Genomic DNA, 13,128 nt, shown 5'->3' on the forward strand with positions numbered 1-13,128 from the left:
GGGGGCCTTCCTGACCCAGGGTTGAACCCACGTCTGTTATGTCTTCTGCATTGGCAGGCAGGTTCTTTACCACTAGTGCCACCTGGGAAGCCCCCTACAATAGATACACACACACACAAGAGAAAGGAATCCACACACAACACTGAAGTCAAATCACAGGAGAAAAGAACAAAAGAGGAAGAGAAGAAAAAAGACCTACAAAAACAAACCCAAAACAATTAACAAAATGCAATATATCTATAATTACTCTAAATGTATTAAATGCTCCAGCCAAAAGACATAGACTGGATAAATGGTACAAAAACAAGACCCATAGGAACTTCACTGGTGATCCAGTGGTTAAGACTCCATGCTTCCAAAGCAAGGAGTGCCTGTTTGATTCCTGGTCAGGGAACAAAGATCCCACATGCTGTGTGGGGAAATAATAATTCATAACAACCTAAAAACAAGAACCATACATGTGTTACCTATAAGAGACCCACTTCCAGTCAAGAGGCACATACAGTCTGAAAGTGAGAGGAAGGAAAGTGGTATCCCATGCAAACAGAAATCAACAGAAAGTTGGAGTAGCAGTATTCATACCAGACAAAATAGACTTTAAAAATAAAGACTGTTACAAGAGAAAAAGAAGGACAGTACATTATGATCAATGGATCGATCCAAGAAAAGATATAACAATTGTAAATATATATGCACCCCACTTAGGAGCACCTCAATATATAAAGCAAATGCTAAAGCTATAAAAGGAGAAATCAACAGTGACACAATAATAGCAGAGAACTTTAACACCTCACTTACATCAATGCACGGATCATCCAGAAAGAAATCTGTAATAACTAACATCATACTGAACACTGAAAATTTTAAATAATTTCCTCTAAGATCAGGAAAAAAACAAAGATGCCCACTCTTGCCACAATTATTCAACACACGTTTGGAAGTCCTAGCAATGATAATTCGAGAAGAAAAAGAAATAAAAGGAATCCAAAGTGGAAAAGAAAAAGTAAAACTGCCACTGTTTGCAGATGCCTGGATTTGAATGTTTACTATCAAGAACCAAGCAGTAGTGCAGTGTCCCCAAGGAGTAACACAGAACCATTTGAGGCTGGTAAGCACAGGTTGGCACCAATCTACACTATGAATTAGATTCTTCTTTATCAACATTTAGCACTTGTATGATACTATATGGGGCTTCCCAGATAGCGCTAGTGTTGAAGAACATGCCTGCCAACGCAGGAGACTTAAGAGACACATCTTCAATACATGGGTCAGGAAGATCCCCTGGAGGAGGCACAGCAACCCACTCCAGTATTCTCGCCTAGAGAATTCCATGGACAGAAAAGCCTGGTGGGCTGCAGTCCACAGGGTCACAGAGAGTCAGACACAACTGAAGTGATTTAGCATGCATGTACACACACATGATACTATACATAGAAAATCCTAAAGATGTTACCAGAAAACTCCTAGAGCTCATCCATGAATTTGGCAGGGTTGATGTATACAAATTAATATGCAAAAATCTGTTGCATTACTATACACTGATAGCAAAACACTGGAAAGAGCAATTAAGGAAACAATCTCATTTACCACTATCATCAAAAAGAATAAGATACCGAAGAATAAACCTGCTAATAAAGCAAAAGAGCTCTATTCCAAAAAACTGTAGACACTGATGAAAGAAACTGAAGACATGACAAACAGAAAGATATACCAGATTCCTGAACTGGAAGTATCAGTGTTGTTAAAATGATCATACCACCCAGGATAATCTACAGATTCAAGGCAATCGCATTCAAAATACCAATGGCATAGTCACAGAACTAGAATTTAAAAATTTAAATTTATGTGCAAACACAAGACTCTGAATAGACGAAAGAATCATAGGAAAGAACTGAGCTGGAGGACTCAGCCTCCCTGACATTATATTGCAAAGCTATAGTCATCAAAAAAAGGTATGGAACTGGCAGAAAAAAGACAGAGATCCACAGAACAGGATAGAAAGCTCAGAAATAGGCGCACAAACTTGCGGTCACCTGACCTATGGCAAAGGAAGCAAGAGTACACAGCAGAGAAGAGACAGTCTCTTCCATAAGTGATGCAGTGAAAACTGGACAGCTACACGTAAAAGAATGACAATAGAGTGTTCTCTAACACCATACACTAAAGTAAATTCAAAGGCATATGAAAATATGGTCAACAACACTAACTATTAGATAAAGGCAAATCAAAACTACAATGAGTTATCACCTCACAGCAGTCAGAATGGCCACCATAAAAAAAAAAAAAGCTACAAATAATAAATGCTTGAGAGCGTGTAGAGAAAAGGGAGCCCTTCTACACTGATGTTAGGAATGTAAATTGGTGATGAACAGTATGGGGGTTTCTTAAGAAGCTAAAATTAGACCCACCATCTACAAAACCCACTCCTGGATATATATCCAGTGAAAACCTAATCTTAAAAGATATGTGTACCCTAATACTAACAGCAGCAAAATTTACAATGACCAAAACACTGAAGCAACATAAATGTACACTGGCAGATGAATGGATGAAGAGAGCGCGCGCGCGTGTGTGTGTGTGTGTGTGTGTGTGTACACACACAGTCAATGGAATACTACTCAGCAATAAAGAAGAATGAAAAAATTCCACTTGCAGTAACATGGGTGAACAGAGGATTATCATACTAAGTGAAATAAGTGAGCCAGCAAAAGACAAATATCATATAATACCACTTATAGCTGGAGTCTTAAAAAATTAAACAGATAAATTTATTCATGAAACAGAAGTAGATTCACAGACATAGTAAAGAAACTTATGGTTACTAAAGCAGATAACATGGGGATAAATTAGTAGTTTGGATCAAAATATACACACTATTATATATAAAATAGATAAAGTTCCAACTGTATAGCACAGGGATCTAAACTCAAAATTTTTTAATAACTTATAATGAAAGCTGTGATACATATACCCAAAGGAATATTACTCAGCCATTAAAAAAATACATTTGAATCAGTACTAATGAGGTGGATGAAACTGGAGCCTATTATACAGAGTGAAGTAAGTCAGAACAAAAAATACCAATACAGTATATTAACACATATATATAGAATTTAGAAAGATGGTAATGATAACCCTATATGCAAGACAGCAAAAGAGACACAAATGTATAGAACAGTCTTTTGGACTCTGTGGAAGAAGGCGAGGGTGGGATGATTTAAGAGAATAGCATTGAAACATGTACATTATCATATGTGAAACAGATCACCATTTCAGGTTTGATGCATGAGACAGGGTGCTCAGGGCTGGTGCACTGGGATGACCCTGAGGGATGGGATGGGGAGGGAGGTGGGAGGAGGGTTCAGGATGGGGGACACATGTACACCCATGGCTGATTCATGCCAATGTATGGCAAAAACCACTATAATATTGTAAAGCAATTAGCCTCCAATTAAAACAAATAAATTTAAAATGAATAAAATAATATTTAAAAAATAACATATAATGAAAAACAATCTGAAAAAGAATATATATGTTTAACTGAATCACTTTGCTATACACCTGAAACTACACAATACTGTAAATTAACTATTTTCAATTTTAAAAAGAAAAGATATTTTGGAGTCTTATCCCCTAGTACTTAGGAGTGTGACCTTCTTTGAACAGAGTCTCCATGGAGGTAACCAAGTTAACATGAGGTGATGCCTTGGTCTAATGAGACTGGTGTCCTTATAAGGAGTTTGACAGCAGGGGCGTGCACACGACAGGGAGACGCCATGTGAAGACGAAGGCCGACATCACAGTGATTAAGCCGCAGGACAAGGAATGTTCAACCATACCACACACCACCAGCATCTAGGAGAGAGACCTGGAACAGATTCAGAGTCACAGGTCTCAGAGAGAACCACCCCTGCCGACGCCTTCATCCTATACTTCCAGCCTCCAGCCCTGTCATTTTTCTCCATCATCACTTTAAACGTGATACAGCTCCCAGAACAGAGGAAGTGAAGTGAAGTCGCTCAGTCGTGTCCGACTCTTTGCGACCCCATAGACTATAGCGTACCAGGCTCCTCTGTCCATGGGATTTTCCAGGCAACAGTACTGGAGTGGATTGCCATTTCCTTCTCCAGGGGATCTTCCCAACCCAGGGCTCAAACCCAGGTCCCCTGCATTGTAGACAGACGCTTTACCGTCTGAGCCACCAGGGCACTCAACAAATATTTAGAGAATGACGGGGTCCAGAACTCTTGGCCTTTTAATTCATTCTGTCCCCGGGAGTCCTAAGCCAAGTCTTTCAAAGACAGCCTGAGCTGCAAAACTTGATCACTCATTCCACACCCTCAGGAGAATTCCTCCTGTGGCTGCTCCTGACAATTTCAAAGTCTGGTCTCTTTGATTTTTCTAGCAACCAATCATCTCTTCAGTTTTCAGCTTCTGATCCTCAGGTGAGCCCTAGATTAGCCCTCACCTACCCTTTCCCACCACACTGGCCACTCTCTGCCTTGAATTTCCAAGCACAGCCTCAGGTCCCCTGCATTCCAGTAGCTGCTCTGATGGGCAGAAGGGGACATGAAGCCTGACCATGTGAGTGGGACTGACCAGCAGCAGAAGAGATCTTTCCTGGGCGAGAATTAGGTGGCAGGACTGATGTGGATCCTTGTTTTGTTTTCCTAGTCTTTAACCACCAAAGGAGGGGCTTGGTACTTGGATCCAGAATGAATTACACACGGTTCATCACAGCCAAGAGTGCAGCCAGAAAACCTTATTCCATCAGAGTCATGTGTGAATCCAAGCTGCCCCCCTCTCCCCCAGAGTGGAAGTGGAGGGGGGGCACCCACACCGCAGCTCCAGGCTGGGTGAACCTGGCTCTGTGCAGACTTGACACAGAAGTCAGGCTGAAATAGGCAGGAGGGCAGTAAATCAGCAACAGAGAGAGACCAGGCTGCGGTGGGCACATCCTGGTTAGGGTCCAGGAGGCTCTTCTGGGCACAGGAGGTGGGGTTCAGTACAGCCTGCAGACATGTGCAGAGCAGGGAAGGTGGGTACACAGGACAAGAAAGGGGCACAGGGAGCCTGGCGAGCCAGGAGGGGCCGAGTGGAGGAGGGTTTTCTGTTACTGTGGCCCCTGGCTTGCCGCCTGATCAGTCGGCCTTCTTAGCTGCACCTGTTGACCCCTTACTTCCTCCACCAGTGAGGTCAGCCCAGAAAAATTCATCTTCTACATTTCTTTCAGACTAGCAATGGCAACTCACTCCAGTACTCTTGCCTGGAGAATCCCATGGATACAGAGCCTGGTAGGCTGCAGTCCATGGGGTCGCTAAGAGTTGGGCATGACTGAGCAACTTCAGTTTCACTTTTCACTTTAATGCATTGGAGAAGGAAATGGCAACCCACTCCAGTGTTCTTGCCTGGAGAACCCCAGGTCGGCAGAGCCTGGTGGGCTGCCATCTATGGGGTCGCACAGAGTCAGACACGACTGAAGCGACTTAGCAGCAGCAGCAGCAGCAGCAGCATTCTATCACTAGACATTATTACACTGTAAAGTTGCATTGCCTTTAACACAACATACTGACCATCTCTGTTTATGAAAGTCTTCACTGAAAGTGTTTCTTCTTCTCTTCCATGTTGTTTAAGATGAGAAATTGGACAAGGCCCTGAAATCTGTCATCTCCTTGGCGACTGGATTACCAAACCCTAACATGTTCCCTTTCAAGACTGCAGTTATCACCATAGAAAACGGGAAAGCTATCCAGTTTGACGAACAGTTGATGAAAAAAGCACTGCAGCATTCTCAGAGTGCTGGGTCCTCATCAGTAGATAATTTAGCTTACTTGATTCATTTTCATCAGCAATGTTCTACAGCCAGCTGACAGTGTTACTTGTGTCTTTTTAATTGGATAGTCAGCAGGTAAGAAGGTCTGAGCAAGCAGCAAGGACACTGACAGCTTAAGAGCCCTACTGATTGCTTCTAAACCATACATAACTAGGAGAAGGAGAGGAGGCTTTTGAAGGAGATTATCATCTGAGCTGAGACTGGGGGCGGGGGTGAGGGGGGCACGTGGGAAATGAAACGGGGTAAAAAAGGAAGATAAGCCAACTGAAGAAGCAGGCTAGGAGAAAGGAGGAAAAGGATGATCCAGGAAGCAGCCATTTTATTTCCCGGGGGAATTTTTCACTAATTATATTCCCATTCTAAACAGGCAGCTGTGCAAATATGTTGCCTGAAGTTCAGATGTGTTTAGTTTCATAAAGGCAAATGGAAAAAACATTCAAAGGATTTACTTAGCGGGTCTTCTTCCAGCAATGAAGGGTAACCTACAGAGTATCAATTATACCTTATTAAAGCCTGTTTCCTCTGTGATTAAAGAACAATGCATGTTGGGTGAATAAGAATTGTATTGTATACAATGTACAGCTAGGTTTTTCTTTTCATGATGCAAAGAACTTAACCTGGGCTTCTAAGTGTACTAAGAAAATCTCCCTAAGGAAAACAAAACAAAAAAGAAAGAAAAATAAATTATACAGGGAGTGCTTAATATAAAAGAAACAGTACAGGCTTTGGAATAAGAAACCTGTGGATTCAAATCTCAGCTGTTTTACACCAATCAATTAACTTTATGTGGATTTCTTAATCTCTGTTACCTTGTCTTTAAAGACATTAATATTGCCAAAAAGCATTTGAAGATTTTTAACTCAAATGTGTAAAGTGCCTGGTATGAAGCCACCATTTAGTTGCTGTCTACTACTATTCTGATTTTCACTACTGTCGATTTTTAAATGCATTTATGCTTTAGAATCCCAGAGCTGTTATCCTGGCTAAAACAGTTACAAGTAAAATTGCATAATCCGCCCACCATCCATTATGCACCCAGCCAAGGACAGATGGACATGTGTGTCACATGTGGCAGCCAGGAAGGTCTCTGTAAGGTAAGACTGGAGGGGAAGGGCACCCGCGGCAAGAATCCAACGTGTGCACCCACACAGCCATCTCTCCCTTAACCACAGAGCAGCATGTTTTGTGGGATACCAAGTCTTCACTAGAATCATAAGTAGAACTTGAAGACATTCACCAACCTGATTTCTCTTAAACAGAGAGCCCAGAGCTCTGAGTCCTTGGGACAAGATTCCCTGCAGCTTAGTGAGCACGGATCAGTTTCATGTGGCTCAGAGATTCAGGCCACGTTGAGTTAGGCCGTGGTTATGTCCACATGACTTTTTAATTCCTCAAGGGTGTGCTCTGACCCTCCTGAGCTGAGGCCTCATCCCTTTGTGTGTCTGCTGCTGTCATCGTCTGTACCAGCTGCCTCTTGTCTCCCTCTTGGCTGTGCTTCTCCAGATCTAAGGGTACGTCTGGTCTGTGGCTGACCTCTCCTCTGGGTTAGTGTCTTCTCTCTCTGTCTCTCTCTCTCTGTTTGTCTGTCTCTCTCCCTGCCCCTCCCCTGGATTCCAGGAAGTCCCCTGAGGTAACCACCACTGGGGGTTCCTCTGATAAAGAGACTGCGTATACAGTTCTCAGTTTCATTTATCATTTATTTTTCTTTCTCTTGAATAATTAGTCTGGGATAAGGAGGTTCTATATTCAGTCTTCACATCGAGATTAAAGTATGACTCTTGTTTCTATCAAATCAGAGTAGTTTTCTTGCTCTTCTTTTTTATGTAAATGTGAAACCTACAATCTAGTTACTTTTAATAAATTTCATTTAAATTATTATTACATAATAACATATTAAAGTAATAACACTTTATCATTTTCCTCCCTCTTTTTGTACTAAACTAGGAAAAAGACAAGGATTAGGTGCTATTTGAGTTTTTCCCTTTTTTTTTTTTTTTTTTTTTTGAGGAGAAATATTTGTGATGCCCGAGACCAGTAGGTAAAAAGTTCTTTTCAGTGAAATACTTATGCTAGGAAATTATACCATGAGCATTTTTTTCCCCCAGAAACATGGTCTGGAAAGTTCCTTCTTTGTCTATCTCAACATTACTCCTGTCAAAAAGGAAGAGAGCATAAAAGGCCAAAAACATTAGTAACTCACTGGCTTATAGCCATGCTATTGCCAAGACCTCCTGGAAATCTGGTTTAATATTTCTTGCTCTTTTCTCTCCAGGATAAATATAATTTTAGGTGCATAAATCTCAAATAATAAACAGCACTCACTCCTCGTTTAAGATATTGGTCTTTGTCATGTCCCCTTGCCAACAAAGGAAATGTTGGTCATGAAGTTTTCATCTGATCCATGGACTATACATGGATTTGCTTGGTCCTAGGAGCTCCTGTAAAATGTAAATCAACTAACTTGTCAGAGGAGGACTGTGTTTGTCATAAAATGCCTAAAGCTCATAAGGAATAGTAAATGGAATATCCTAGGCCAAATCAGGAAAGAAAAGTCAGATCTTCTGTCTCAATGGATACTGGCCATGATGTTTCTCAAGAGCTCTAGGTTGTTAAAATGACACGGAGGAGAGGCTTGACCTGGGGATGATGAAACATCACAGGGAAGGAAAGGATGGTTCTGTGCCTTGTGTAAGATTAGTTGGAACGGACCCTTCTGATTCAGGCCGGGAAAATCTCTGTCTGGCTCTGCTGCTGTCCTGAGGCATCACAGCGTCCTCAAGATCTACTCTGATTTGCAGGCCTGGTCTTCCTTGACCTCCATGTCTCCTGAGCCCTTGCTGAAACCGTCCTTTCTGGAAACTCCCCCATCCTTGCCCTGCCCACCTTGCAGTGTCCATGGTCCTCTTCTCCTTCCTGCACACACCTCCCCTGGGCATCACGCCAGGTGCCCCTGCCCACGCCTCCATCGCCAGGCGGCCTCCACATCTGCGTGTCCACCACCCCCACTGGCCTCACCCCAGACTGTTTCAGTGGCACCTCACACCAAAACACACTCAGCTGCTTCTCCCTCAGAAACAGACAACATTGGGGTGTTTTCCGGTGAATGACGTGCCTCCCATCACCTCCTTACTGTACAGCCAGAAGTCCAGAGGCCCCTCCTTACCGCTCCTTCTCCACTTCCCCTCAGCCCACACTTATGTCCCTGCTTCTGGTTTCCTCAAGCCCCTCAGCTCTCTTCAGCTCCACCACCACCACCCCGTCCAGACCACCCTTGCCTTTCCCTGGGACTGCAGCAAAAACCTCCCAAATGAGCCTAAAATCTTCCCAGACTCCACCTGTATTCTCACTCCTCTCTGATACTTTGATTTTGCGGCCAGAACGACCTTCTCAAATGCCTGTCTGATCTCACGACTCCTGCGTCCCGCCCTCTACTTCAAACTCTCCCTGGCTCGCTTGTCCAAAGGCCTCCAAGGGATGCTCTCTGCCCACTTCCTTCTGACCTCCCTCCACTCTCCTCTTCACACTCCACCTCAAGCCACAGGATTCCTTCAGTTTCTCAAATGTGTACCTATCGTCACCTCTTCCCCAACGCTTCACCTCCTCAAAGAAGCCTTCCCTGATACCCCAAGTCTGCTGAGTGCCCAGGTGCTCCTACAATGAGTGCCAGAACAGTGGCATCCACACAGCAGTGCTTATCACGGATCTTTCATGCATGTTTATCTGAGCAGTGTCTAGCTCAGTGCTCTGGCACCTTCATGAGGGTAAAACCATCCCATACAATCTTCACTTTCTCTCCATACATTACACAGGCCTGGCTTATAACAGAGACAAAATTTTTCAAAGGCATGAAAGTGTTTAGGATCCAAATCAGTTCTGTTATTTTTCAGTGTAGAAGAGAGGTTGGCAAACTATGGCTTGAGAGCCAAAGAGAGTCATCCCTTGTCTGATCCTGTAAGTAGAGCTTTACTGGAACTCAGCTTACATGCTGTCTATGGCTGCACTCTCACCACAGAGGCAGAAATGAGTGGCGGCAACACAGACACCGGGGCCCACAGAACACGCCCCATCTGGCATTTATGGAAAACTTTCCAACTCCTAATCTGGAACCCTGAAAGTGAAAGTGAAAGTCGCTCAGTCATGTCCAGGCAAGAATGCTAGAGTGGGTAGTCTTTCCCTTCTCAGGGGATCTTCCCAACCCAGGGATCAAACCCAGGTCTCCTGCACTGCAGGTAGATTCTTTACCAGCTGAGTAACAAGGGAAGCCCAAGAATCCTGGAGTGGGTAGCCTATCCCTTCTCCAGGTGATCTTCCTGACTCAGGAATCAAATCAGGGTCTCCTGCATTGCAGCAGATTCTTTATCAACTGAGCTATCAGGGACACCCACTCTAGAACCCTGCTGCTGCTGCTACTGCTAAGTCGCTTCAATCATGTCCGACTCTGTGCGACCCCACAGACGGCAGCCCACCAGGCTCCCCCGTCCCTGGGATTCTCCAGGCAAGAACACTGGAGTGGGTTGCCATTTCCTTCTCCAATGCATCAAAGTGAAAAGTGAAAGTGAAGTTGCTCAGCTGTGTCCGACTCCTAGCAACCCCAAGGACTGCAGCCTACCAGGCTCCTCCATCCATGGGATTTTCCAGGTAAGAGTACTGGAGTGGGGTGCCATTGCCTTCTCCTAGTGAGCTCAAAAAAAAAAAGAGCTGGAGAGGGTGTTCTAAGACTTGAAACTATATTTTCCAAGCTAACCTGTGTTTCTTTTGTTAGGTGTTTGAAATGATCGGTAATTTGGAGATAATATCCTTGTAAACAAACCTGTTTATTCAGGAACAATTCATGCTGTGAGTACATATTCTTACAAAATGCAAGTCTCTTTCTTATAATAAAGAAAGAGAAACCACTGCACCTTTAAAATTATCTGCCCCGTGAAAAATAAAATAGCATCTTTCTTTTGTAAAGAAGAGAAGTTTTAGCATAAGGAAAATATGCTAAACATACCCTCTGATTATACATTTCTTTTGACAAAATCTAAATGTAGATGTGCTAAAATTCAGTCAGGAAAATCATGTCCCATTTTCTTAGTATTTCACTTGAAATGCCTCTTAATTTACAAAGACATTTTTCATTACTGTCTATATTACCACATGTCTAAGACAAATCATGTGTCAATGTAATATAACTAAACCTATCAATATGACCAGGACTTTCATATCTAGTGTTAATTATGGGACTCTAGACCCAGAATAAGGAGGTGGATCATCTGCTCTGCTGGGCCCTGGTCAGAATTCAGCACTGTCTGAGGCACAGTACTTTGCGCTGATGTGAACACAGTCAGAGAAGCAACCCACAGTCACAAAGAAGTAGAAATGAGACCATACGTTGAATGCTTTTAGGAACCATGCTCTTTCCCGCAGAAAGAGGAGATCCACGGGGACGTGAGGATTGTCCTCAACCATATAAAAGTTAGCCGTGTGACGGAGGAGTTGGATTTGTCTGTGTGTGTCCTTAGGTGGGCAGAACCGGAACCAAAGTGTGGAAACTGCAGGGAAGCAATTTCAACTCAACGTAACAACTTTCTAACCACCAGTCTTACCCACTCTCTGAGGAATAAGGCAGGCCCATCACTGCAGGTGCTCAGAGAAAGCAGCCAGACACAAAAGAACAAACATTGTATGATTTCCCCTTATTCAAAATATATAAAACAAGCAAATTCATAGAGACCAGAGTTGATTAGAGGTGACCAAGGACTGGGGAGGGGAATGGGGAGTTCTTGCTTAGTGGGCGCAGGGTTTCTGTTTGGAGTAATGAAAAGATTCTGGAATTAACAGCGATGAGAGTTGCACAGACTGAACACAATTATTGCCCCTGAATCACACACTTTAGAATGGCATGTTTTTTAGTAATATATATTTTACCATAACTTTAAAGTGAAAGTTTTAGTTGCTCAGTCATGTCTGCCTCTTTGTGACCCTATAGACTGTAGCTCCCCAGGCTCTTCTGTTTATGGGATTATCCAGGCAAGAATACTGGAGTTGGTTGCCATTTTCTCCTCCAGGGGACCTTCTTGACCCAGGGGTTGAACCTGTGTCTCCCACATTGTAGACAGATTCTTTACTGGCTAAGCCACCAAGTGTGCTGTGCTTAGTCACTCAGTCATGTCTGACTCTTTGCGACCCCATGGACTGTAGCCTACCAGGCTCCTCTGTCAATGGAGATTCTCCAGGCAAGAATACTGGTGTGGGTTGCCATGCACTCTTCCAGGGGATCTTCCTAACGCAGGGATCAAACCGGGGTCTCCTGCATTGCAGGTGGATTCTTTACCATCTGAGTCACCAGGGAAGCCCTCAATGGAAGCCCTTTTAAAATGAAAGCAAAATAATTGCCTTTTCTTTGTGATTGGAAATTAATTATTAACTACTTTCCTAAACTCATATGGCATTAGATTAGACAATGCCTATATTAAAAGACGCTTACTCCTTGGAAGAAAAGTTACGACCAACCTAGAGAGCATATTCAAAAGCAGAGACATTAGTTTGCTGACTAAAGTCCGTCTAGTCAAGGCTATGGTTTTTCCTGTGGTCATGTATGGATGTGAGAGTTGGACTGTGAAGAAGGCAGAGTGCCGAAGAATTGATGCTTTTGAACTGTGGTGTTGGAGAAGACTCTTGAGAGTCCCTTGGACTGCAAGGAGATCCAACCAGTCCATTCTGAAGGAGATCAACCCTGGGATTTCTTTGGAAGGAATGATGCTAAAGCTGAAACTCCAGTACTTTGGCCACCTCATGCGAAGAGTTGACTCATTGGAAAAGACTTTGATGCTGGGAGGGATTGGGGGCAGGAGGAGAAGGGGACAACCGAGGATGAGATGGCTGGATGCCATCACGGACTCGGTGGACGTGAGTCTGAGTGAACTCCAGGAGATGGTGATGAACAGGGAGGCCTGGCATGCTTCGATTCATGGGGTCGCAAAGAGTCGGACACGACTGAGCGACTGAACTGAACTGATACACGTAAAACTTGCAATTATGTAAATAACTAGATGCACATACATTGTCACATGCCAAAACACAAATCCGTACCAGCCTCTAAGGGAATAGGCTGAAGTTCCACGTGCATTTATCTCATCACCAATTATCAACTTCTTATATTCATGTAGATGTGTTTGGAAAGTCTAAGATCTTTTAAAGTTGCTGCAAATATGGTCTAGACTATTCTCAGTGCGTAAATATACATTTGACCTCTAGTAACTATATTTGCACCCCACTCCAGTACTCTTGCCTGGAAAATCCCATGGATGGAA

General features: G+C 43.3%; 1 protein-coding gene across 1 annotated transcript in view; it reads left to right on the top strand.

The window, feature by feature from the left end:
- The first annotated feature begins 4,715 nt into the window (after window positions 1–4,715).
- The window catches only part of LOC114113035 (kynurenine/alpha-aminoadipate aminotransferase, mitochondrial-like), a 34,438-nt gene continuing 26,025 nt past the window's right edge, over window positions 4,716–13,128 (top strand). The window contains 5 exon segments of the mRNA XM_027964632.2: window positions 4,716–4,782; window positions 5,635–5,803; window positions 6,795–6,927; window positions 10,596–10,614; window positions 10,617–10,669. Of these exon segments, the coding sequence (XP_027820433.2) occupies window positions 4,716–4,782; window positions 5,635–5,803; window positions 6,795–6,927; window positions 10,596–10,614; window positions 10,617–10,669 (441 nt within the window).

Source organism: Ovis aries, chromosome 2 (assembly GCF_016772045.2).
Source record: "Ovis aries strain OAR_USU_Benz2616 breed Rambouillet chromosome 2, ARS-UI_Ramb_v3.0, whole genome shotgun sequence".
Lineage (NCBI taxonomy): Eukaryota > Metazoa > Chordata > Mammalia > Artiodactyla > Bovidae > Ovis > Ovis aries.